The sequence below is a fragment of the Leptonychotes weddellii genome, chromosome 12, assembly GCF_054177405.1.
Source record: "Leptonychotes weddellii isolate Sample4059 chromosome 12, ASM5417740v2, whole genome shotgun sequence".
Taxonomy (NCBI): Eukaryota; Metazoa; Chordata; class Mammalia; order Carnivora; family Phocidae; genus Leptonychotes; species Leptonychotes weddellii.
This window is the reverse complement of record NC_138380.1, coordinates 16878001-16903088: the sequence shown is the minus strand read 5'-3', so window position 1 is coordinate 16903088 and position 25088 is coordinate 16878001. Positions and strand designations below refer to the sequence as shown.

General features: G+C 41.9%; 1 protein-coding gene across 1 annotated transcript in view; it reads left to right on the top strand.

Annotated features, from left to right (window-relative positions):
- Positions 1 to 25088, top strand: part of EXOC4 (exocyst complex component 4) — a 675757-nt gene that overhangs the window by 554890 nt on the left and 95779 nt on the right. The window contains exon 14 of the mRNA XM_081800909.1: positions 8721 to 8899. Within this exon, the coding sequence (XP_081657035.1) occupies positions 8721 to 8899 (179 nt within the window). The remainder of the gene's footprint in view (positions 1 to 8720; positions 8900 to 25088) is intronic.

The following is a 25088-nucleotide window of genomic DNA, read 5'->3' as shown; positions in this document are numbered from 1 at the left end:
GGGTATTGGTTAGCCCGGTGATGGGTATTAAGGAGGGCATGTACTGCATGGAGCACTGGAGGTTATACGAAAACAATGGATAGTGGATCACCACATCAAAAACTAATGATGTATTGTATGGTGACTAACATAACATAATAAAATTTTTAAAAATAAAAAAAATAATTAAAAAAAGAAATGAGAGAAAGAGCTGGTGGTCAAACCTCCACCCCCATGATGGTCATGATTAATTTTTCTGGCTGTCATCTGTGAGTAGAAATCCAGAAACTACAATTTCCCTGCAACCAGGAAAAAAAGAACAATAAATTAATACTGTTCTAAGCCCCAAGCAGGACCAGGAAGCAGAGAAGTTGCTGATATTTTATACATTGACCGTGATCGGAGAGAACAGCCTGGGACGCCTCCTAGACTCATTCTCAGTCTGTCCCTGCACAGAATTGTGGACTGCTCAGCGTCATTAGCCAGGCCAGAGCACTGTAAGTTTTTACATGGTGGAGGGACAGTAGACAAAGAAAGCAAATGAAAAAAATCCTTGATTGTGATTATTGACGGAGACAAATTTCTAAAGAGGAGCAATTACTTATTAAATGTGAAAAATAGCTGTTCACATGAGAGTGTGGGATGAAATGCACATGCATGAAAATGAGTGAAGGATAGACTTAGTGATGAGTTTTAGCAGTTTCTAGGAGGAAAGAAATAATCTTGTAATCAAGATAACTGGGCTATTTTATTCTTATTTATGAGGGTTTAGCCAAGATCATTTTAGAAAAACAGTTTTTGAAAACCTGATTAAAGAACCCATCAGAATGGTACTACCCCCATTATTTTTGACACAGACAAATTAAGTTTTGAAAGGGTTGAAGATTGAGCAGTTGTAAAAAGCAGAAGTGATAAATGGATGTGTCATTGTCACATCTCAATAGAATCAGTCGGTATTACTAGGAATCTAGGTAGGTGACCTGACCTTTTTATAACCTTCATCAGTTTAGGCTCTGACAGATAATAGCTAAGTGATGTCTACAGGTCACCTTAACATGTCTCAGTTTCTCTGCCTATACAACAGGACTAATTAATTCCCATGCCAGGTAATTGACTCAGTCCCCAGTAGCATTGAATATGACCAGACATCATTATTAGATCTAACATATAAGTTAAGGTCTAACGTGGAAAATAGAAACGATATCAACTGTTTACCCCCGGGAGAATTTAATGTAGGGAATTGGTTATACATTTTAATGAGGATCTATCAAACAGGAACATTAAGATAACCCATAGATTAGCAACAGCAAGAAGTCACTACCTCCCTTTAGCTGGAATGCCGAAGGAGAAAGGAATTTACTAGAACACAGCATGGTAGGAGCTAGAGACAAGAAGGAGATGCATCTGTTGCTGGAGACATCACTCAAAAGGCAGAGAGAGTGGGGGACAAATGCCCTGCCTTCTCCTTTTCCTTTGCCCTTCAGTGTCCCCCCACCTAGGGCCTCCCCGTGTCAGTACCCAGCTGGGAGCCTGGAAAACAGCCTGCAGGGGTCAGCCCCTGCCTCCCCACCCCCGGTACAGATCAGAGCAAGGGAAAGATGAGGAATGGATCTTAGGGCAAACAGTCCTAGGACTTTTAGAGTCTTACCCCTTTTGTTACTCTGTATCCATTCTCACCCTTATGCCCCTATTTTAGAACTTCATACTTCTGCTTAATATCAGGTGCTATTCATCATATAAAGGCATTCCCTCTCTCTCTCCCCAATAAGGGAGAGCCTGGCTCAACACTCATTGTATTCATCTTAAGTCTAGGATTTCCAGTGTCCTCCATGATCATGTCTCAGATGTGACTTCTTATATCTGGTGACCTCTGAATGAAATTGGAAAGTTCGGGGCACCTGAGTGGCTCAGTTGGTTAAGCGTCCGATTCTTGATTTCGGCTCAAGTCGTGACCTTAGGGTTGTGAAATTGAGTGTGGAGCCTGCTTAATTAAGATCCCCTCTCTCTCTCTCCCACTCCCTCTGCCTCTCTCCCCACCTCTCTCTCCCTCTCTAAAAAAAAAAAAGAAAAGAAAAATTGGAAAGTGATCTCTACCAGCTCCTTTTATAAAATAGTGGTGTAGATATCACCTCAAACCCATTAGGATGGCTATTATTAAAAAATTAAATTTTTTAAAACCAGAAAATAGCACATTTTGGCAAGGATGTAGAATAATTGGACCCCCTGTGGCATTGCTGGTAGGAATGTAAAATGGTGCAGCCACTGTGGAAGACAGTTTGGTAGTTCCTTAGAAAGCAAAACACAGAGTTACCATATGACTCAGCAGTTCCACTTCTCTGTACGTACCCGAAAGAACTGAAAGCAGAGACGCAGATCCTTGTACACCAGCAGGCACGGTAGCATTATTGACAACCAGCCTAAATGCCCATCGGCCAATTAATGGATAAACAATATGTGGTATGTACATAACAAGAAAATACTATTCAGCCTTAAAAAGGGAATTAGACTCTGATATTACCCCATGGGTGAACCTTGAAAACATGCTAATAAGCCAGACACAGAAGGACACGTATTGTGTGATTCCACGTCTATGAGATGTCTAGAATAGGCAAATTCCTAAACACAAACTGAAATAATGGTTACCAGGGACTAGGGGGAAAGAGGGAATGGAAAGTTACTGTTTAATGGGCACAGAGTTTCTGTTTGGGATGATGGAAAAGTTCTGGAAAGGGATAGTGATGATGGTCGTACAGTGTGAACGTACATAATGCCATGGAACCGTATACTTAAAAATGGTGAAAATGGTCAGTTTTATGTTATATAGATTTTACTACAAATAAAAAGTAGTAGGGAAAGTGGAAAACAAAAGGAAACCATTGGTTGTTATATGCATAGATACGGCAGGCTGCTCACAGGCAGCAGATGATATTTCTTCCTTCCTTCTTCTACCCGCCCGTCCCACTCTTGCCCTCTGCCGGCACCTCAGCTTGACAGAGTTCACCACCTGTATGTGTTGAACTTTGTTCCTAAAAAAGCTGGGTTCTTAGCATTCCTGCCTTTATCAGGTTGCCCTGGGTTTTTCCTTAATTTCACTATGGATGTGGAAACACGAAGATGGGTCCCAGTGAATCTGACGTAGTGTGCCTGCCCTTACAGTGTAGAAGTAACATACTGCCCCCTTGGCATCACAGTTGGCCCTCTCAGCTTGGTAGTTCAGTGGTGAGAAGCCCAAAAGCCCAGATGACAGTCTCTGCTACCAGTTTGGTTTTTGGTGTTTTTTTTTTTAAGATTTTTTATTTATTTATTTGACAGAGAGCACAAGCAGGGGTAGAAGCAGGCTCCCCACTGAGCAGGCAGCCCGATGCGGGGCTCGATCCTAGGACCCTGGGATCATGACCTGAGCTGAAGGCAGACGCCCAACCAACTGAGCCACTCAGGCGCCCTTCCACTACCAGTTTTAATGCGGTCATTGTTGTAGCTTCTGGCGGAGACATTCCTTCCTGAATACCTGAAAACCTGTCTAGCCCAAAGTTGGGGGAGGGGGCAAGAATAGAACCTCTCTAAGTGTTTTTAGTCAGGTGAGGAGGGGCCATTCCTGCTTTTATTCCTTAGTTCCCAGGCCTGTATAATTTTCTTGTTATGAGGTGGGGGGAGGAGGGGTATCACTGAGTCAAGCCCTCCAGCCCTCCAGCCTTGTAAGTGTTGTCTTCCATCTGGACCCGTAGCCGAATCCTGCATGGGCCATTGCACCCCTCTGTCAGGCCAGCTCCTTCTGGGGGATGGGGTATGCAATGAGAAGGGCATTCCAGGAACATGAGCCCTGCCTTATACTTCTTTTGCTGTAAAAGAAGTTTCCTGGCCAGAAACATTGTTGAGTAGGTCATCATGATTGTGAATAAGACCTCGAGGAAATCTGACAGTGGTGCTAGTAGAAACATTTCAGGCAAGGCAAGCAGTTCCGTACTTTAAGTGGCTGTGACGGCCTGAGTACCACACTGCCCCTTCCGAGAGGCAAGAAGCCTGTGGGAGTCTGGTTCGCTCTTTGAGCCGGTCCTTGCTCTTCCCTGCTGTGTCCCAGATCAGAGAGGGGTGTGCTCTGGCAGGTTTCCGAGGCTCCTGGGCAATAGGAAGCCACGGGGGAAGACTGGGGGAAATTTGTGGGGAGAGCAAGCAGTGAGTCTGAGTGTACGTGTCATGTGACCAAACAGAGCCCAGATGTGCAGATCAGTCATTTTGAAACTATTCGTGATGTTTCTTTCGTAGGTGCATTTAGTCTGCTGCAGATGCAGATCTTTTTTTTTTTTTTTTTTTTTTGGCCTTTCTAAGATTTCAACCCATAACAGAACTATTTAAAGACTAAATGGAGACAGCATCTTTGGCAAAATTCTCTTAAATGAATTCTTGTTGGATAGACCTCCTTCGAGATTATAATTGTGTGGTAAAATTAAATTAAACGGGTTTTACACTCTTGGCAAAAATCTCTTAAATGAATTCTTGTCAGATCAAGCTCTTTAAAGATTATAATTGTGTGCTAAAATTAAGCTTCACAGGTTTGACACTTCTGTAGTTTGATAGGCGTCTACGTGAGCATGTTGGTCTATCCCTGATGAAGGCGGCTCCTCGCATGGGCCTCAGTAGCTAGAACACAAGCTTTGAGTTCTGATTCCTGTTCCCGGCTCTGTCCAGTGATCTGTGGGCCATGAACGAGTGCCTGTTCCTTCTGAATTTCTGTTACTCCACCTTTTCAAGGTAATGATGATTCTGCTGCCCACTTCAGCCCAATATGTGTAATGTCTTCTTTCATTAATGGGCTCACAGAAGCAGCAGAAGATGAAGAGTACGTAGAAATTCAGATCTAGAAAGAGGAAACAGTATTGGCCCAGATGCTGGGTGGTCGTCTTTCTGGCAGCGAGATCCTCTATAGCGGACGCTGACAGCATCTTGAGCAAGCCTGGAGCCTCGGTCCAAACCAGCTGTCAGACCAGCCAACCACCCATTGCCTCCCAGTTTGGCTTAAGTAACTGTAACATCCACGTCCTCTAATCTTCCCTGCTAAAATCCTTGATGTGTTCCCTTCAAAAGATTTTCTCATTTGTGGTAGGGTTCCCAAGTTTTGTTTTTAATTAAAAAGTAAACACGCTCTTCGGAGAAAATGTGGAAAATACAGAGAAGCACCAAGCACCAAGCATGATCTAGTTACACAGTTATAGCATTTGGGTACGTAGACATCCAGTCTTTTTTGGTTTAGATAGATATATAATCATTTTTTTTTTAATATCCTACAGTACATACCGTTTTATAACAGCTTATTTTACTCAGCTGGGGATCATGGCTAAAAATAAGCCATAGCCAACATTTTTCTATGGCATTGTGTTTTCTACTATATAATTTCTGATGCCTGTGTAGTTTTCCATAGTGTGGATATCCATAATTTATTTAAGAAATTAGAAGTTTTAAGAAAAGATCTGTAGTCGAGCAGCTAAAGCCATCCCCTTAAGGTTATTGTAACACATAAAAACTGTCCACCAAGCTCTTTGACACACACAGATCCTCGAAGGAATGATTTTTTTTGTGTGAAATGGTTATAGCTGTCAATCATTTATCCCCGATGTCATGGTTTCTGTGCTCTCTCCAGGTTGTTAGGGGATGATTATGGATTCCTGTCAAATGAGATGTGTACTATGTATTCAACATGAGGCAGTTTGTGTTTTTCTCAGTCTGTTGCTCTCCCGTCGGAGGAGGTTAAGCAAATCTAAGTGAGCCAAAGGGAAATGGGATAGGCATCCAGGGCTGGAAGCGCACGGCAGACCTGCCCAAAGCCCAAAGATCCCCATACAAGCAGATTAGACTTCTACATAAATACATTTGTCTTGATTGTCACATTCCACCCAGGGTTACATCTACATGCATAAAAACACCTCCGAGCCTGTTTTTCAAAGCTGTTTGCCTCCCCTGTTGCTTTTTAACCACCCGGCTCAAAGGCATTTTTTGTGTTATATCTATCAAAGATGATTAAGGGGCTGGGAGAGTTGATATATAAGGACAGACTAAGAAAACTAAATATTTACAGCTTGACTGAGTGACGGCCACAGAGAAGATGCTAGAACTGTCTGCTGGGCTCAAATCAAGGAGGAGACAGTTTTGCTTTTCCCAGTAACTTGATTTTAGGGATATCTAAATTCAGGGAAAGTTTTCTGGGGGTGACATCATTTATGCTAATTCGATCATTGTGTCAGTTAGAAATTGCATTTAGCTGCTGGTAGCCCGAAACTTGGAATAGCAGTGGCTGAAACAAATAGGTTTTTGTTGTCCCTCCTGTGACATGAAGCCCAGAAGTGTATTGTCTGGGACTGCTGTGTAGTTCTGTGGTGGCATTGGGACACCCATGCCTTCCTAATCATTGGCTCTAGTATTCACAGCATTATTTTCGTACTCAAGGTTACCTGATGTTTGAGGAAGCACTGTTGCAGCTTCACGTGCTGTGACTGCATTCCAGAAAGGCAGGGGGCACAAGAGGTCCCTGCCAGCTGAGACTGCTTAAAAGGGCTTTCTTGGAAGCCCACTTACTGATTTTGGTTTATAGCTCATTGACCACCATATCTGCAAGAAGGGCTAGGAATTGAGTGGGGTTTTTTGTTTTGTTTTTAAACATGGCTGACCCCAACAATCCCAGGGTCCTTTGCCTAAGAAGGCACGGGATAATGGATACTGGCCAGGTAACTAGTGGTTCCTATCACTATCATGTCTCTTGAAGATTCTGGAAAGTCTGGACTCTGAGACACGGTGACATTTGCTGTGGTGTTACAAGGTTCCATTTGTAAAACTAGCCCTTGAGATCTAATTTACTTACTTCTGATCACTCATCTCTTTCAATTAATTCATCATAGCCTTATCCTGGGTTGACGCCAAATAAACCAGCCATCTCAACAGACTGTAGAGTGATAACTACAGCTTGTTAGCTTTCACCAAGTTCCATGCACTGGGTCAGGCACCTCACATCCCCTGAATGATTGTTTCAAAATCCTCCAAGGGGGGTGGGGTGTGGAGAAAGATGAAAAAAGACTCACCCATGGGGGATCACTGTACCCTTCTCTCTACTTTTGGAATTACTGAAATTGTCCCAGTAAAGGTTTTAAAGCCCCCTCCAATGTTGACATTACTTCATCTGAGGTCAGCACTCTCACCCCCAGCTAACGATGCTCAGAGAAGTAAAGCCGAGTCCCACAGTAAATGGCAGTTAGGATTCAGCGCCAGGTTTGTGTAACTTTGAAGCCTGCACTCTAACTCTTAGTACTCAAAGAAAGTGTGCTTCCAAGACAGCAGCCTGAAACTAGAGATGCAGACTTTTGGGTCCCACCCCGAGACCTTTTACAAGACCGGAAGTATGCACACTTCCGGTTCCTGCACTGAGTCTCAGTTGCCTCTGTGACCCCAGCTTACCCAACTCAGTCAATCGAGTATGACTTTTCCTTAGAAAAATGTAACCCTGCATTGAAATAAGAAGCCTCATGGTGAGTCACTGCTTGGTAGCATAAACATTTTTTAGTAAGTTTTTAATTCACAGCCGTTGTTTCTTTCCACGTGGAGGGTCTGCTATCGTGCTGGGCACTAAAGGCCGGTGTGTCCATTAAGCCTCATCCTGACTCTTTGTCAGCTGTTACTGATCACTGCCGGCTTGAAACGTAATATGGTTTCTGCTACTTAAACAAAGCCTTTGCCTCTGCTCCCTTAAGGTGTTCTGAGTTTTAAGAAGCTTTGGGACTTACAGAGAACTCTCCAGGTGCCTGTTCCAACGTTTACCAGCAGCCGCTGGGCTTCCCCACCTGCATGGAACTTTCCCTAAAAGGCGAGATTTTTCTCCCTAGCATCCTCAGTTGTCTTCTGTCATTTCAGCCCTCTGTCTTTCTGAAAGAAAGGGCGCTGTGGGAATTAGATGGAGTCCCAGCTCTGCCACTCGTGTGTCAGGGGGCACAACGGTTCACCTTCCGAGCCTCCATTTCTGCCTCTCGGGGCCCTTCCGACTCCCTCCTTCTGTGACCCCACAGAACTCGATTTTTCAGCCTCCCCCCCACCCCAAACATTATGAACATGCTGGGCTGTGTGCGAAGACCATCTGACTGTATTTTTCCAGTCAGTAAAAGGATCCAGCCTTGGTTTTTATTGGTCTCTCTTTTCAAATAGTACAAACCTTAATGCCTCGTAGTTTGCTTCGGATCCTTTTACAACAAGTCAATGAGTGAATGAATGAGGTCTGTCATATCTCAACTATGATCTGCTCTCTTCAAGAGACTGGACCCTCTTTGCTTTTGAACATTTTAAAACATTTTCTAGCTGGTCAACTTGGTGGTTTTATTTATGACAATAACCTTCAAACCATGTACATTTTTCACACCCTAAGCTATTGGCCAACGTCCATAGCAGAAGAGGCAAGATAAAAACCCACAAGAGAATGGGCATCAAAGCCATCCCCAGGGACCATCACTATCTAGGTGAGGCCCATGCTGGCTCCTGTTGAAGGTAGGAGCATCAGGGAAACTTCATTCTTCTAAGAACTGTCTTTCTCCTACTAGAATAATTTTAAGCAGGTATATGATCGTTTTCTCACAACAGTAAACCTAGTAAAGATAGCATGCTATGAAATACTGACAAATAACCACTGTGCTAGACCTGCCTAAAACAGTATTGCCCACCTCTCTCTTTTCCGTGCTGTATGTGAAATATGTTTCTGATTTGTTTCTCAGGGCAGCCTTTGGCAAGGAGTCGGAAGTTCTCATTGGGAACCTGGGTGATAAGTTAATCCCTCCACAAGACATCCTCCGTGATGTCAGTGACCTCAAAGCTTTGGCCAACATGCATGAAAGCCTGGAGTGGCTAGCAGGTCGAACAAAGTCAGCTTTCTCCAATCTTTCTACATCCCAGAGTAAGTATCTATTATGGCGGCGGTGGTGGGGACAGCGGAAGGAACTAGACTGAGCAGTTTCATTTGAAATGCAGGTGCGTATACATGTCCCCATATGAGGGAATGTCCAGGTTGTCAGAAGGTGCTAGATCCGTGCAAGAATTCTGCTTGGGCTGCACCTTTGTGATTCTGCTGAAGGAAGTAATCTTGGCTTCCCTGGGTGGGGCAGGGAAAGCCAAAAAAGGTTCACGTTCACATAGCTTGATATTAAACCTTCGAAACATAAAATCGTGGAAGAACACAGTGGTTGTGTCTCCAGAACAGAAAACAGTACCTTTGTCCTCCTTACAACTTCTCAAGGATAGGAACTGTCTCAGAGCTGAGCACACGGCTGGTGGTTTCACTGTAACTGCCATAAAGCTAATGAAAGAGTGTCTAATAAGAGAATAATAGAAGTGACGAAGGTGCTAGAAAATAGACAATGAGAAAAACAGTGATTCCCGAAAAGGAACGGTTGAGAGATAACTTACAGAATTCAAGGAAAGGAAGAGATAGGATATGAAATAAAAATGGGAAACTTTTTTCTATTGAGGACCAATGACTCCGAGAAAAAGAATTTGAAAACTTTAGGGCACATACACTTTATTCACTAGCGATGAAATAAATACTTTAGGGCACATTAAAAGCATGAGTTCAGAAGTATGTGTTAGGCTGTTAAAATAGAAGCAAAGAAAAAATGTTAGGAAGGGGCGCCTGGGTGGCTCAGTTGGTTAAGCGACTGCCTTCGGCTCAGGTCATGATCCTGGAGTCCTGGGATTGAGTCCCATTTCGGGCTCCTTGCTCAGCAGGGGGTCTGCTTCTTCCTCTGACCCTCCCCCCTGTCATGTGCTCTCTCTCTCTCTCATTCTCTCTCTCAAATAAGTAAATAAAATCTTTAAAAAAGAAAAATGTTAGGAAGAAGGAATAAAGGCGCTGACAGATTTGAGTGCATAAATAAACAGCAGGAGAAAGTAAAATAACACCAATAACATGAGAGAAACAGACTCAGCTTTGAACTTAATATTAGAGTTAACTGTTAGGAGATAATTAGAAGGAAAAGGCCCGCATTGTTTGGACTGTGAACTTCAGAGTAAGTTATTTATTATCATTGTCTCTTGAAAAGTCGTGATTTTGTTAACCACGCTTCCAGCCTCGAGATGGAAGCCGTGGGGATGAAACTCACAGGGGTAAATTCTTCCCTGAAATACGTGCCCCCTAGAGGCTCAGGATCCCTTGAATGCTCACTGCTAAACCCGCCTCATGCTGATTATGTAGCTATCCTAAAGCTCAGTACTGGATGGGGAAAATGGGCAGAAGGAAGGGAGCTTTTGAGTGAGATTATATACTCTGCTTTAGAAGTCTTCTTGAAATACTACTTTTCATTTATACTTTTATATTTATGCTTCTTATTTAACATTACTTTTTGTCTGAGGCTAAAATTACACATATTTAGTCTCGGAATCTGTAAGAATAGGATAGTTTGGGCACAGTGTGGGGCCTGAGCAGATCTTCGTCAGGAGATATCCTTGAAAGGCCCTCAACTTTCTAATCTTGTCAGTATCAGGCAATCTGTCACAAGCAGTAGTCTAAATTATCCAGTTTATCCCAGCCCCACCCCACTCCACCAAAAATAAAAGTCAGAGCTAATTCCCCTTTTGCTAATTGCCAAATAAACAGTTCTGGTAAAGGGGTCACATGCTGCTTTTCCAGGTTTCCTTTGACCCTTACAAATGCAGGACTGCTTGGGGTCAGTTGACTAGTGACATTTGGAAGGGGTCCTCCCGTTTGGTAGGCCATCGACATCTAATATTTAATAATGCAGTCTCTTATTTCCAGTGGCTCAGCATTCCAGATTTCTGTTCTGTCCATTTGAAAAGGGTTTTGCAAAGCAAAACAGTCCGTAACCTCTACAGCCAGCCCCCGAATGATTCCCACAGGCTAACCTGACATCAGCTGTTTTCCAAAAAGAGAAGGATGTTCTCTGAGTTACAGTCAACTTTGTAATGGAACAACTTACCTGTTGTGTTCATGTCACTGAGAGTACCCAGTACACTTGATGTCTAATTCTTGTCTTTAATCATCTCTGTTATTCTGACAAAGATCTCTTCTACCACACCCATTAATACTTTGTCTCCTGTGTTCAGTTCCATTTTATAATGTAAGTTGTACTCTCTCAGTTCTTTTCAGGGTGATTATTCCACCCAGTGAGTGATTTAAGTGACTGTCAGCATTTTGATGATCAGAACAAAACCCAAGTGAACTATAATCACTACTTATGTTGTCTTTGCTAAAACAAAGCATTTAGCGAACCTGGTTTATTCTGCTAACAACAAGCCTGGCTCACCCACACTCATCTGTTCTTTGAATTCCCAGGAGAGATGCCCATTGGTGTTTATAATTTGAGCAAAGCAGGGAATTCTCTGATAATGGGTTACTTTGATTGCTCCATGTCAGTGAGACTCTAGAAAGGGAAAAAGGGGTAGCTCTTTATTATTCCTTTGAAAAGTGAACCAAATGATTACCTCAACAAAAGTTTCCAAATCTGGAGACTAGGTAGCATGAAGAAAATGCCAGCCTTTTATCTAGCACTCAGCGATACTCAGCAGGATGGGAAGAGATCCAGAAAAGAAGATTTCGGTTCATTTCTTGCTCCACATTTCTGTTAACTATTTGGTAAATACGCGGTTTTGATAGAATGACAAAGCTAGTAGTGTTGATGGAGTAGAGGAAATTTGCAGAAAATTATTTTCATAGTAGAATATCTCTCCAGACATTACAGCAGGACTGCCATCCACCTAAAACGTGTCATGTCACACAGAACAGAGTACTGCATTTTAGCGGCAGGGCATGGTCGCCCATTTGTCCGAGAGGTGAAAGCTGACCATTTCTTCAAAGATAATTTTTCTGTCTCTTTTATCGTTTGTCTAAATGTCACTCTTTCTCTTTGTGCTTAAAAGGGTCTCCTCACCTCAAAGAGGTCCTGACTACATCAAAGGCACTGCTCTTACTTTCGTCCTCCTGCAGTTTTTGGTTCCTGCTCCATTTCTTCTGGGATCCCCCACCACCCTCATCTTCCTCGTACCTGTTCTGCTTAGGATTCTTTCCATTGAAAGAAACAGACCAATGGAAGGGAAAATAATTCATTGACTCATAAAACTGGTAAATCAAAGGCTTCAGGTGTGGCTGGATCCAGGTTTACAAGATAGCATCTTGTCACAGACATGCTTACACACCTCCGCATGCTCTCTTGCACACTTTCTCTCTCTCTCCCTGCCCTTCTGTCTCCCTTCCTCTGTCTCTTGGCATTTTGTCTTTATTGCTTTCCATCTCAGGCAAGCACTTTCCATATGTCAGCGTCCTTGGCCACCAGCAGCCCCAGATTTATTTGATCCCAGACAAAAAAAAAAAAAGAACATTTTTTCCAAGAGCTCCAGAAACAGTTCCAGAAAGGCTTGGATTGACCCAGCTTGACCTTCTCTCATGGGTTCTCCCTGATTCTCTTTCTATAAGCCTTGTTTTCTGACTCTGGTTTTCTCCCCATCTGCAACTCAGTCTCTGTCTCCCGCTCCCCCCTCTAGAACTCCTTTTTGTTCAGGACATGGTTTCAGTGCAAAGAAGTTGAGCAGGATCATATTTAGCATTGGGCATTCAGGATCTAGGTTTATACATATTTTCCCCCATGGATCACAATTGCAACCTTGTAGTACAGACTGAAGATAACATCTGCCCTTTGTACTATCTGCTGTGTGTAAGAATCCTAAACAAAGACTCTGAGGTGAACTGTTCCAGTTAAGAAATTTCTCAGCAAATGTGACCTACATAAAAATTGTTGGAGTGTATTCAATTTGAACATTAATGGTTTTCTTTTGTAGTGTATCCTTTTGTTTTAGATATGTGTAGCTTTTAAAAATAGACTACAGAGAACTGGAGGGCTCAAGGGCTTATTTTGTCTGCATTGCTTCCTCAGGGGGCCTCCTCTCTGTCTTGGATCCTGTAAAAAAATCTCCAGGATTAGAGATCCTAAAACCTCCTTGATTACATATTCTGCTCTTTAAGTAACCTTACCATCTGGGAGGTCATTTATTTTTTCTTTCTTTTCTTTTCGTTTCTCTTCTTTTCTTTCTTTCTCTTTCTTTCTCTTTCTTTCTTTCTTTCTTTCTTTCTTTCTTTCTTTCTTTCTTTCTTTCAAAGTCCCTTTGCTTCAGTCTAACCCTCTTTCTTCTGCCTATTCTTCAGAAATTAGATGTTGAATATTTTCTCCATAAAATACAAGATGTATCTGAAAATTCTTACCTAGCTTCTACCTGCCCATCTCTAGATATTAAAGACATCTGGCCTGACAATCCCAGTCTCTGAATCAAGGGCAACCAAACATGCAGAATTAGGAGCCCAGAGCAGGCCCAAGTTCACTCACACTCTCTTGGTTGGTGAACTTGGCTATTTGTGAATGTGGGCCCTACCATGGGTTCCTTTGACCCAGGCTATCTACCTCTGCTCGCAGTTCCCATGACTGGATTTCTTGCTGAGCCCACATGCACAGATGATAAGCAATAAAATATCATACCCTAGGCTTTTCCAGTCTGAGAAACCAAAGGTTAAAACATTCCTCCAACCTCCAGGGTGAGTAAATGTCATAATTTTGGTTTCTGGAATTGGTTCAGGAATTGTAGTATTAGTTTTACAATTATTTATCTACTTTTTTATTATAAAAATACATAATATTAAATATACCATCTTAACCATTTTTTAAAGATTTATTTATTTATTTGAGAAAGAGAGAGCGTGCATGCACCAGTGGGGGAAAGGTCAGAGAGAGAGAGAGAGAGAGTCTTCAAGCAGATTCCATGCTTAGTATGGAGCCTGGGGGGGAGGAGGGGGGCCTCGATCCCACAACCCATGAGATAATGACCTGAGCCAAAACCAAAAATCAGATGCTTAACCCACTGAGCCACCCAGGTGCCCCCATCTTAACCATTTTTTGAGTGTACAGTAGTGTAGTATTAAATATATTATTGTGCAGTAGATCTCTAGAACTTTTTCATCTTGCACAACTGAAACTCTATATCCACTGAACAATTCTCCATTTCCTCTCCCTCCCCGCCCTGGGTAACCACATTCCACTTCCTGTTTCTATGAGTTTGACTTTAGATACCCTTATATATGTGGAATCAAACAGTATTTCTCTTCTAGTGACTGGCTTATTTCACTTAGCATCATGTCTTCAAGGTTCATCCATGTTGAAGCATGTGACAGGATTTCCTTTTTTATGGCTGTATAATATTGCATTGTATGTATCTACCACCTTTTTTTTAATCCATTCATCTGTCAGTGGACGTTTGGGTTGTTTCTACCTCTTGACTGTTGTGAAGAATGCTGCCATGAATATGCGTGTGCAAATTATACTTCTCTCTTTTCTTTTTTTAAAGATTGTATTTATTTAGTATTTATTTATTTGAGAGAGCGAGAATGAGAGAGAGAGAGCACATGAGAGGGGGGAGGGTCAGAGGGAGAAGCAGGCTCCCTGCTGAGCAGGGAGCCCGACGCGGGACTCGATCCCGGAACTCCAGGACCATGACCTGAGCCGAAGGCAGTCGCTTAACCGACTGAGCCACCCAGGCGCCCCTATACTTCTTTCTTAAAATGGAATTATTGCTAGGGATCTTAGAAATCATCTGGTCCAACTCAGTTATTTTGCCCATGAGGAAATTAAGGCTTCAGAATAGTCACACTGCATGTCTATGCCTGAGCTGGTAGGGAAGCAGGTCTTCAAATTCCCAGTTTAATTTTCTCTCCACTACATCACTGTCTTGACCAGGACCAAGATTCAATACTGGCAGTGCTCGGGGGGCCATTAATGCCATATTTCTATTAAACCACTCGGGAGGGTCATCATATTTTTTAATGCAAGTGCTTTAATGCCAACACTGAACCTGTGATCGTTTCTGATCATCATTGCCGGTGTATAACCAGAATTTCTATTCCTTAAATTTACAGGGTTTTTGCATATATCCCTTTTGAATTTCATCACCGTTGAGAATAGCACATTTCTCAAATTTGTCACTCTGTTTTTGTTCTACAAGTATTTGCTAACTTAGAAACTCTGTCTTGTTGCCATATTGTGTAATAAATTCTAGCTACTACACTGTCCTATACAGTAGCCACTACCCTTGGGTGGCTATTTTAAATTAAATTAAATTAAACTAAAAATTCAGCTCCTCAGTCACACTAGCCACATTGACAGCAATGCAGTGTTTCCCAAACTTAGCAGTGAATTCTCTCTCCGCAGAACATCTCCGAGGACTTTGCTTCCGTGGAACGACTTCTGGGAAACACTGTCCTGTGCTATATTTATATAATTTGTTTAGAATCTTTGATTTCTCCCTGCACAGTCAGGCACAGGACAGGACAGATGTTTTGCTATTGCAGGAATGTAATTTCATATAATTGGCAAATTTGCACACCATCAGATGATTTCTGTTGCAATTTGGTTGATTATTTGATTTGTTCAATCATTTTTAGAAATGTTCGAGTCAACCAATATAAAATGACTATGGTTTCCTTTTTGCTTGTTTCAAACTTGGCTGCGATACTGACACTTCTCCAGTCACTGTGCACCTTCCTCACAGCAAAGACTCTAACAGAATCCCCCCCTCAGTTCATTGTCAGATGCTAATATGTCCATTGTGGGGGTCCAGGGATTGATTTTTTTATTAGAATTTTTATTTGGAATAGTTGTAGATTCAGAGTAAAGTTGCAAAGATGGTACAGAGTTTCCATGTATATATCACACCCAGTTTCCCTCTACTGTTAACATCTTATATTAATATGGTACATTCGGGCACCTGGGTGGCTCAGTTGGTTAAGCGACTGCCTTCGGCTCAGGTCATGATCCCGGAGTCCCGGGATCGAGTCCCACATCGGGCTCCCTGCTCGGCGGGGAGTCTGCTTCTCCCTCTAACTCTACCCCCTCTTGTGCTCTCTCTCTCACTGTCTCTCAAATAAATAAATAAATAAAATCTTAAAAAAAAAAATATGGTACATTCATCATAACTAATGAACCAATATTGATACATTGCTATTAACTAATGTCTTGTCTTTATTAGACTTTTCTTCGTTTTTACCTAATGTCCTTCTTCTGTTCCAGGATCCCATCTAGGATATCATAATGTATGTAGGCATTATATTTCTTCTTTAAGTTCATCTAGGCTGTGGCAGCTTCCTAGACTTTCTTCCTTTTTGATGACCTTGACAGTTTGGAGGAAAACTGGTCAGGTATTTTGCAGAATGTCCTTCAGTATGGGTTTGCCTAATCTCTTCTCATGATTAGACTGGACTTACGGGTTTTGGGAAGGAAAACCACAGAGATAAAGTGCTATTCTCATCAATTCGTTTCAAGAATAACTCCTATCAGGGGGTGCCTGGGTGGCTCAATCGTTAAGCGTCTGCCTTTGGCTCAGATCATGATCCCAGGGTCCTGGGATTGAGCCCCGCGTCGGGCTCCCTGCTCTGCGGGGAAGCCTGCTTCTCCCTCTCCCACTCCCCCTGCTTGTGTTCCCTCTCTCGCTGTGTCTCTCTCTGTCAAATAAATTAAAAAAAAAAAAAGAATAACTCCTATCAGTGTGACTTATCACTGATGATGTTCTGGGATTGATTTTTATGCCTCCAATTCATGTAGCCCTTTCCAGACAGTTCCTTCTGAATTCTGGAGCGACTTTCCACTTTTCCACCACAAATTGCTTTGTGTGTTTATCTTTCTAGTGACTATTTTTTAACATGATGAATTCATCTCTTATAAGCCCAATGTTTGGACAAGTTGAATAGCTGCTAAAGAAAACAATTGTCTACCTTAAGCAATTATGCAGTTGATATAGATTCTATAATCTTATGGGTCTGAGAGTCTGTGTGGGAGGAGCCGTTTTTTCCTACCCTGAGCCACTTGATGAGGGCCTACAGCTACTTCTTAGTTGCCATATGTGCTAAACATTCCTTAAAAATGTATACAATCATATTTCAGACAAAGCCATGCTGAGATTAAAAGAGTTACCTGAATTTTCTTTACTAAAAAATCAATGTACAGTGCTGACTCCAGGCCTGTGTATGAGTGAGACTTGCTTCCTGGGAAGTGTAGAGTAGCAATTCTCAAAGTTGGCTACACATCAATTGTAATCAGTTGGGAGCTTTTATAATCCTGGTGCTGGGCCCCACTGTCAGAGATTTCCATTTAATTGTTCCAACATGTGGCCTGGGCATCCCCAAAGCAATCAGATCGGAGGTTGAGAACCACTGTTTTAAAGGATTGGTTCACATCCTTGGCTTATATTAGAATCACCTATGGAGCTTTCGCTCAGCCCTCTGGGGGAGAGGCCTAGACCACTGTGCTTTTTATCATCTCCCCAGGTGATTCAACGAATAGCCAAGATGAAGAACCACAGACTGGGAGCCCCTCTAGTGTCTTCTTTAATCTCTCTTCCTCTTCTGTTGGGGAAATTATTTTTGGTTATTTTGCCAGTTCTTCTATTCTCAAAAGCTTGGGATTAACATGACTTCCTATTTTCTGGACAAGAACACCAGGCACAAAATGTTATACTTTAAGTCTATGCCAGAGTCAGGACAACAACCCACTTCTGCTTAGCAGTTTTTTAGTTAGCCAAACTGTGGCTCAGATTTGGTTAAAAATAAAAACATTCCTCTTACCCTTCTCAAGCCAGCCAAATGAGAAGGGCACAAGGAATCCTTGTCTCCCTTAATACAAAAGGCTGCAATTCCCAAACCAATTGAATGAATGCTGAATTGTGTACAAGTCAATTGTATAACTGAAATTAAGGATGGAACAGGTCCAGGTGTCTGTATACTCCCATCCCTCACGTGCGTGGTTTTGTGGCGTACCAGGAGGCGTTTATTGGTTGCCTGCTGTAATTTATCATTTTCTAGAAGATGGACTATGAATTCTCCCATACTTTCTCTGCATTCTCTGCTTTACCAGTACATGAAAGATAAAATGCAGACTCCTCCACACACACACCTACTGCTGTATGTTTTTCTGCCTTGACACAAATGTGAATAAAAATGTCCCTAGGCAAGATCTCATGGGACACTGTCCTGTTTCAGCTTTGCATTTGTCAAACTATTAAGCCAGATTTTTCCCTGTCATAATTTCATCTGATTATTTTTAATTAAAACTCCACACATGGTAATTCCTCTCGCTGCAATATTTACAAGTTTCAAATATTTGTGGACTGTTATCAGACAGCTCCCCGTCAGGTATTCCTTAGCACGACTGTACATATTTACTTGCTCTAATCATCTTTCCGAGGTTAGGCTTTCTAGGCCATCATCAGTTTTTGGTCTTATTAGTTGTCATTTTCTTGACTGTCCTTCTGTGGCTTCACTCTTACCATTCTCCTTCCTCTGTTGGTGATACTGTCCACGTTCACTGCCTTGGTTAATTTCATGAGTGTGCTTTTTTTTTCTTTTTTTAAGATTTTATTTATTGATTTTGAGAGAGAAAAAATACATGAGCGGGGAGAGGGACAGAAGGAGAGGGAGAGAGAGAATCTCAAGCAGACTTCACGCTGAGCATGAAGCCTGACGCGGGGCTCAAAACCACAACTGTGAAATCGTGACCTGAGCTGAAATCAAGAGTTGGATGTTTAACCGACTGACGCACCAGGTGCCCCTCATGATCATGCTTTTTACTGAGAAAATTAAATTACCACTGGTCTTAGCATCTCCTTCATGAGTTTCCTGCCCACTGTCCAACTCTGAATTTATTTTGATCTTACTTAATTGAAGCTACTTCTACTTTTGTATGAGCTTTTATTACTTTCTAAAAATAATGTCCAAGTATGTTCCCATGTTGTACCCACTTTCACAACTAATCATATGTTTTGTAGGAGTAAAAAACACCAAATGATAATCTTATGATGACTCCATTTTGTTCATTTTCAGTCTTAATTGTACTCTGTTATTTATGAACTGATTGAAATTCATCTTAAGAAGGAATGGCGTAGAAAGTCCCTGTGCTTAGGGTATTCACCTGATTCCTAGGACTCTCTTGAAACCCTGTTGTTACTAACAGTAGAGATGCTGGTGGTTCTCTCATTTTATAAGGAAGACCATCTGGACCCCTCTAACTCTTTCTCCATACTGGTGCATTATGCACTATTATTGCTGATTATCGTCCCAGCTTCAGGCTGTCCCATGTTGCTTTGTTTTTAGTACATTTTAAATACTGATACACAATGGTTACTCCTCTTCTTAAACATTTCTATTCTGTTTTTTCCTTTTCCTCTCATTGAGTGCCCTCACATGGCTCCTAAATCAGGGCCATTTTTGCCTCTCCCTGAATATCTATGATGCTCTTTTAATCCATAGACTCTGTCCCATACTTTTCCTGGTCTAGGAGGCAGGCATATAGCATGTATGTGACTTTGAAGTCAGATCCACTTGGAGACACGTGAGGCAAGTTATTGTGTCACCATAGGGAAATTATTTAGCCTTTCCGAATAGACTTCTCTAAATAGGTCTCTTTACCTGTTAAATAGAAACGATGATACAAACTCATCAGGTTACTGTAACCATTAAGAGGGATGATGAGGGGCGCCTGGGTGGCTCAGTCGTTAAGCGTCTGCCTTCGGCTCAGGTCATGATCCCAGGGTCCTGGGATCGAGTCCCACATCGGGCTCCCTGCTCAGCGGGAAGCCTGCTTCTCCCTCTCCCACTTATTCTGCTTGTATTCTGTCTCTGGCCGTCTCTCTCTGTCAAGTGAATAAATAAAATCTTTAAAAAAAAAAAGGGATGATGAACTTGGGAGTTGTTAGCAGTGTGTGCTACACAGCACAGGGATTCAGGATGGGGCTCCCGGGGTTCCTGCTCTCAACCGTCTCACTAGAGCTCACACTCACTGCTCTCCTCCCTTAGTGCTGGGTCTTGACCTTCCTCCCACCCCTTTGGGCTTCTCTTTGATCTCAAGTCCTGTGGTTGCTTTTCAAACTCTAACATCTGTGCTCCTGAATCATTTCTAGTAAATCATGGCTCTCACTGCACAGAGTTCCCCAGTGTTTCAGAGGTCATGGGAATGTGTCTGAGAATGGACCTGCATCTGAGAGTCACCTCTGTCTACAAGTGCCCATCTGAGAAGCCAAAGTTGAATCGCCAAAAGATACCCTTTTTGTTCTTCAGAACTATGAAAAGAGGGCTCAGTTATTATTTAAAGACAGAATCGAAAACAGTTCCCTTCCTGTCAGTCAGCTGGTCATCTGTAGAGTTCATTGTCCCGTCCTGAGGACTGATTAGAAAGCAGTACCCAACCTCCCTTGGCAAAGAGGTGATTATCAATTGTGAAGCTACAGAAGCCTAGTGCTGTGGGCATTTCAACATAATTACAGAGCTCTAAGTACCTGTCCGTAAAGAATTATGTGGCTGTTCCTCTGAAAATGCCAACGTTTGTATACGTAAGGGAAATATTTTATTAAAATATGGTAATATCATGGATACTTAAGTATGGTGGCTGGGAGCTTCCAGCTGAACAATTGTATCTGCAAACAAAACTATAAAATGGCAACAGGAAGAAGAAATAAAACTGAAAATCTTTGGTTAAGGGGGGGAGGCCAGAAGAGGTTGGAAAACAAGAGAGGGCTCTTAAATGGCATGCTGAGGAGCCAGACTGAGGAGGATAGTGCAGATGCAGGATTACCTGAGCCGACACCAAGCTGAGGTGAGGAGGAGTAGCTATTTAGGGCAGTTGGAGTTGAGCAAAAAATCTAAGGGGACTGATTTGGCTGCCAAGTAACAGAAGCCTCTTACAATGAGGATAGACTGAAAGATTGTACCTGAAGGCATGCATTGTACTATTAAATCTAAGCTCTTATCTAGAGAAGCCCTGAGGTAGTTGGGTGCTTTAAAACTTGAGATAAGCCCACTAACCATGACTTAACGAACTCCTCACTAGAAAAAGAGTGTGTCTTTTAATTTCTTCACCCATGAAACTAAGTTTAGGTATGCCACAAAGTGCAGTGGGTAGGAGAGACGAATCCTGACGGGGAAAAAATGAAGAGGATAGAGGGCTGGCCCAGATTTAATGGAAGAAATTACCATCTGTGGAGATTGAATTTAGAAAAATGCTCTAAATGTGAACTGGATATGCTTTTTCAGACAGCTTGCTTATTAATCAGTAGTGCATAAGGACCCTTTCCAGACTTCCAGCCCCAGTCAAGTGTAGCAGTCGGGCACTGTGTGCGAATCGTGTGTGCACACAGCAGTCCCAAAGGGCGTCACCATGACCATAACGGACTCCGTGTTTAGATTGCATTTCATATTTTCAAGGTCCTTTGTAATCATTCATTCTTAATCCCTTATCCCTGCCTCAAGCTAGTTGACAGGCCAGCCTTCATTCTCTCGGTTTTACAAAGCATGATCATGAAACAGAAATATGACCTTTGCCCAAGGTCACAATGGGACAGTGACAAAATCTAGACTAAAACCTGACTGAGTGCAGACCACAGTGTCTAGAAAAACAACATAATCACCTGTTACTGGTGTGCCTTTGTTTCCCCTCGGGGGTAATGCTCTTCTTCAGCTGTCTCCCAAAATTACAGCAAGATGAATGTGATGCTGCATCCCTGGCATGAATGGCACTGAGTGAGCTTTAAAAGGGGGTGTGGGTCGGAGCGCCTGGGTGGCTCAGTCGTTTGAGCATCCGACTGTTGATCTCATCTCAGGTCTTGATCTCAGGGTTGCGAGTTCAAGCCCCACACTGGGCTCCACGGTGGGTGTAGAGCCTACTTAAATTAAAAAAATAATAATAAAAGGGGACATGGGGATAAGTGATCTTGACATTCCACCCATTTTAAGAAGCTGAAGCTTAAAAGCTGTACCGCCTCCCCTCCCCCATCCACAACGAGGATCTATTTTGGAACCAAATTTTGTAGTCATGTATTTTAGAAAGGTTCTTTTTTACTTTATTGTCCTAAATTCAATACTATAAATGTGTATCCAGTATTATAAATCATACAATAAAAATGTAAAAGACCTCCTCCTTCATGGGAGATATAGGTACACATCAGGTATGGGTTTCCAGGACCACAGTGTTGTTTATTAACAGCAGTTAATTCTGGGTACTAACATCTTTGAGCGCTGGTCATTGAATCCTGGGTGGATTTGACTGGAGTTCTTAACGAACAACTTAATCCAATTTTTATGAAAGGAAGAATAATGAGGACTTTTCTGTACAACTGATGAAAAGCCTGAGTGTCTTTCTAGAAACTAAGAATATCTGATCAGATTCTTCAAGGAAGCAAAAATCCTGTAAATGTCAGAAAGATGCCACATGCTGGAAAACCCCTTTGGTCAAATTCATCTAAAGAAGGTACTATTTGTAGGTGACTTTTCTGCAAGTCTTTCAAAAGCTTCTTGCTACAGATAAAAATTCAATAACCTTTCTCTGTGGATGGGCCACAAATTATCACTCATTTAAAAACAGTCCCTCTAATAGAGTATTTTATCATGCTGGACAGTCTCTGCATTGTTCACTATTTAGTGTTTGCTAAGCTGATGGCACTTCCCAGCACTTTTCTTATCTCCACTTCTTCAGAATTGGATTTTATATTTCCCAACCAGTCAGATATGACAAGTCATTTTCTTCCCTCTTGTCTTTTAAGAAACGCAAACTTGATTTCTTTTCTTTTCTTTTTTTTTTTTTTTTTTGACAATCACCACTTAAAGATTAAAGTTATTGGAAATGTCTGTATTAACTAGCGTTGGGATGTGTCGTGGAGGACTATTGCATTTTAATTGCAATTGAGGGTTTCCTCTTTTTTATTCTTTTTATTTTCCAATATGTGTGTATTCTATATCTCTTCGGAGCCTCATTCTTCTAAAACACACAGCGTAGGACGAAGATGTTATGAAGCCTGATGTTGTTGGAAGACAAGCCAAGGTATTATCAGAATTATTATATTATAGAACCTCAGTAAAGGTGGTGATAAGCTATGTAAGTGGGTCTCTGTATATAGATTGTCTTTATGTGAGAAACTTCCTGAAAGGAAAATTATAAAGTCATTAGCCTAATACCTGGGGGAGAAATGCAAATTCAAACAATATCGCTTTCTCTATATAGCTCATTATTGAGAATCTTAACGTTCTAAGTCTGAAAAAAATTAGTTCTCTCTGGTTCTTAGTGAATTATTTTTAAAAGAAGCATATACTTTCTCTAAGCTTCAGAACTGATCTGTAACATACAGTTTTAGGTGTTTACCTTTTACTCCAGGTTCTGTGTTGGACACTGTCATGTAATAGGGCTATTTTCTAATTAAACTAAGCATCTTCTCTTTATAGTGAGGAATCTCTGGGAGATTTAGGTGAGGCAGGCTGAACAAAGGATCAGAATAAAGTGGTCACGTGTCCTCTCCCTTCATTGGAAACTCTGTGGGTCTAGTGAGGACCTGTCAGTTTCCTCCAAGAGAGTCTCTTACACAATTTTTAGGGCAACATAGAACTTCACTCAAGAACTGTGATGACAAGACTTTGACTTTTTACAGTACAGTCTTTTAAAGAGTGATATCAGGATACTGCAAAAGCGCAGAAAGAAATTCCTACCAAAATATTAATTTTAAGATTTATGGATTATTATTGTAAGCACCAAGACAGAAATAGCATCAGAGTCTCTCTTCATACAGGAATTATGAAGGCCATCCTTTAGGGTCGGCTTTATGAAGAAAAATATTTGCTCAAACTTTACTCAGAGAGAGGAGATGTTCAGAACTTCTGTCATGCCTGCTTCTAAAAGAGGGAGCATGAGGAAAACTCCTTCGTGTTATTTGTTTAAAGGTACCACAGCCCAATTACCACATTTCTCCAGCCAGCAGCCTTGGGGCTTTTCACAGAAATCTTGGAAGTGTGCTGGCGAAACGCCCCCACAAAAGACTGTTGCATATGCTGCTGTATCTGCCTCGCTCGGGGAAGCAGAGCATGGGTCACTGACGGACAGATGGCTGCCACACGCACCACCAGTGGCCTGAAACTCCGCCTACAAACGAGTGGGAGCGGTGCTTCTCTTCAACACTGTGCCCAGATTTTCTCTTCTCTTGACCCAGCCCTACCCATGGAGTATTGAGGCAAGACCACATCTAGTGTTATGCTCCTGCCTTACCCCTGTTCCTCAGCACCAGCATAACTCAGCAGACAAGCATGAGCTTGGCCTTGGACAGGCACTTTTAATATCACCCATGGGATTATCTGTATTACCAATTTCTCATAGGATCGAGTCAACTCATGTATGCACAACACCTGACACGATGCCTAGCAAACAGTGATCTCTCGATCAGTGGTAGGGTTTTTTCCTTCTGCTTCTTCTCTTTAAAGCTTGTTTCTCCATTCTTAGTCATCCTGAAGATATGTTATTTCTGACTCTTCCATTCTGCTGCCAATATTTGCCCATAGTGCTACTCAGTGTGGAATGCCCAGGTCTGTGTCCAGTTGTTTACCCCCTTCTCCTATCCTACCTGTTGTTAACTGGGCCAGTCTGCCTGAATTTAATTTCACTGTCAAGGGATCTTTGGTGCATTGCATTTTGAAATTAGACTTTGAGCCCTTACACTTCACAGCCTCCCAAAAGCCATGTCGCCATGGAACTCAGGCATAGGGTAAAGGGGTATTTATTCAGGGTTACAGCGAGCAAAACTTCAGGTTAAACCTCAGCTCTCATTAAATGACTTTCTCTGTAAACGTGCACTTGAGTGTATCAGGAGACATAGAAATGAAGAAGCTGCTGCATGGTGGTTTTAGTAAAAACGGTGACAAAAATGACAGGCCATCTAAGCCCAGAGCCCTTTGGGCATCGAGGGCTCCTGTCTGTGTTCAACTGCATTCTCTTTCTCATTAGGAATTATAACATGTCTCATTGAGTTGATTGTGCATACGAATTTTTTTTCAGTTAGATGTCTTATAAACTTTTATTTTTTAAAAGCAGAATAACTATAGACTATTAAATGTCTGAGTAGCCCTGAATACCCCTAGGATGGTGTATAGGATACTAACACTTCATTAATGCCATATAGAGAGGAATTTTAAAAATAAATAGCTATATGCATTCATTTAAAACATCTACTATAACTTTAAAGTACTCAGGTTTTTTTTGTTTTTTGGGGTGTTTTTTAATTTTTTTTTAAATTTT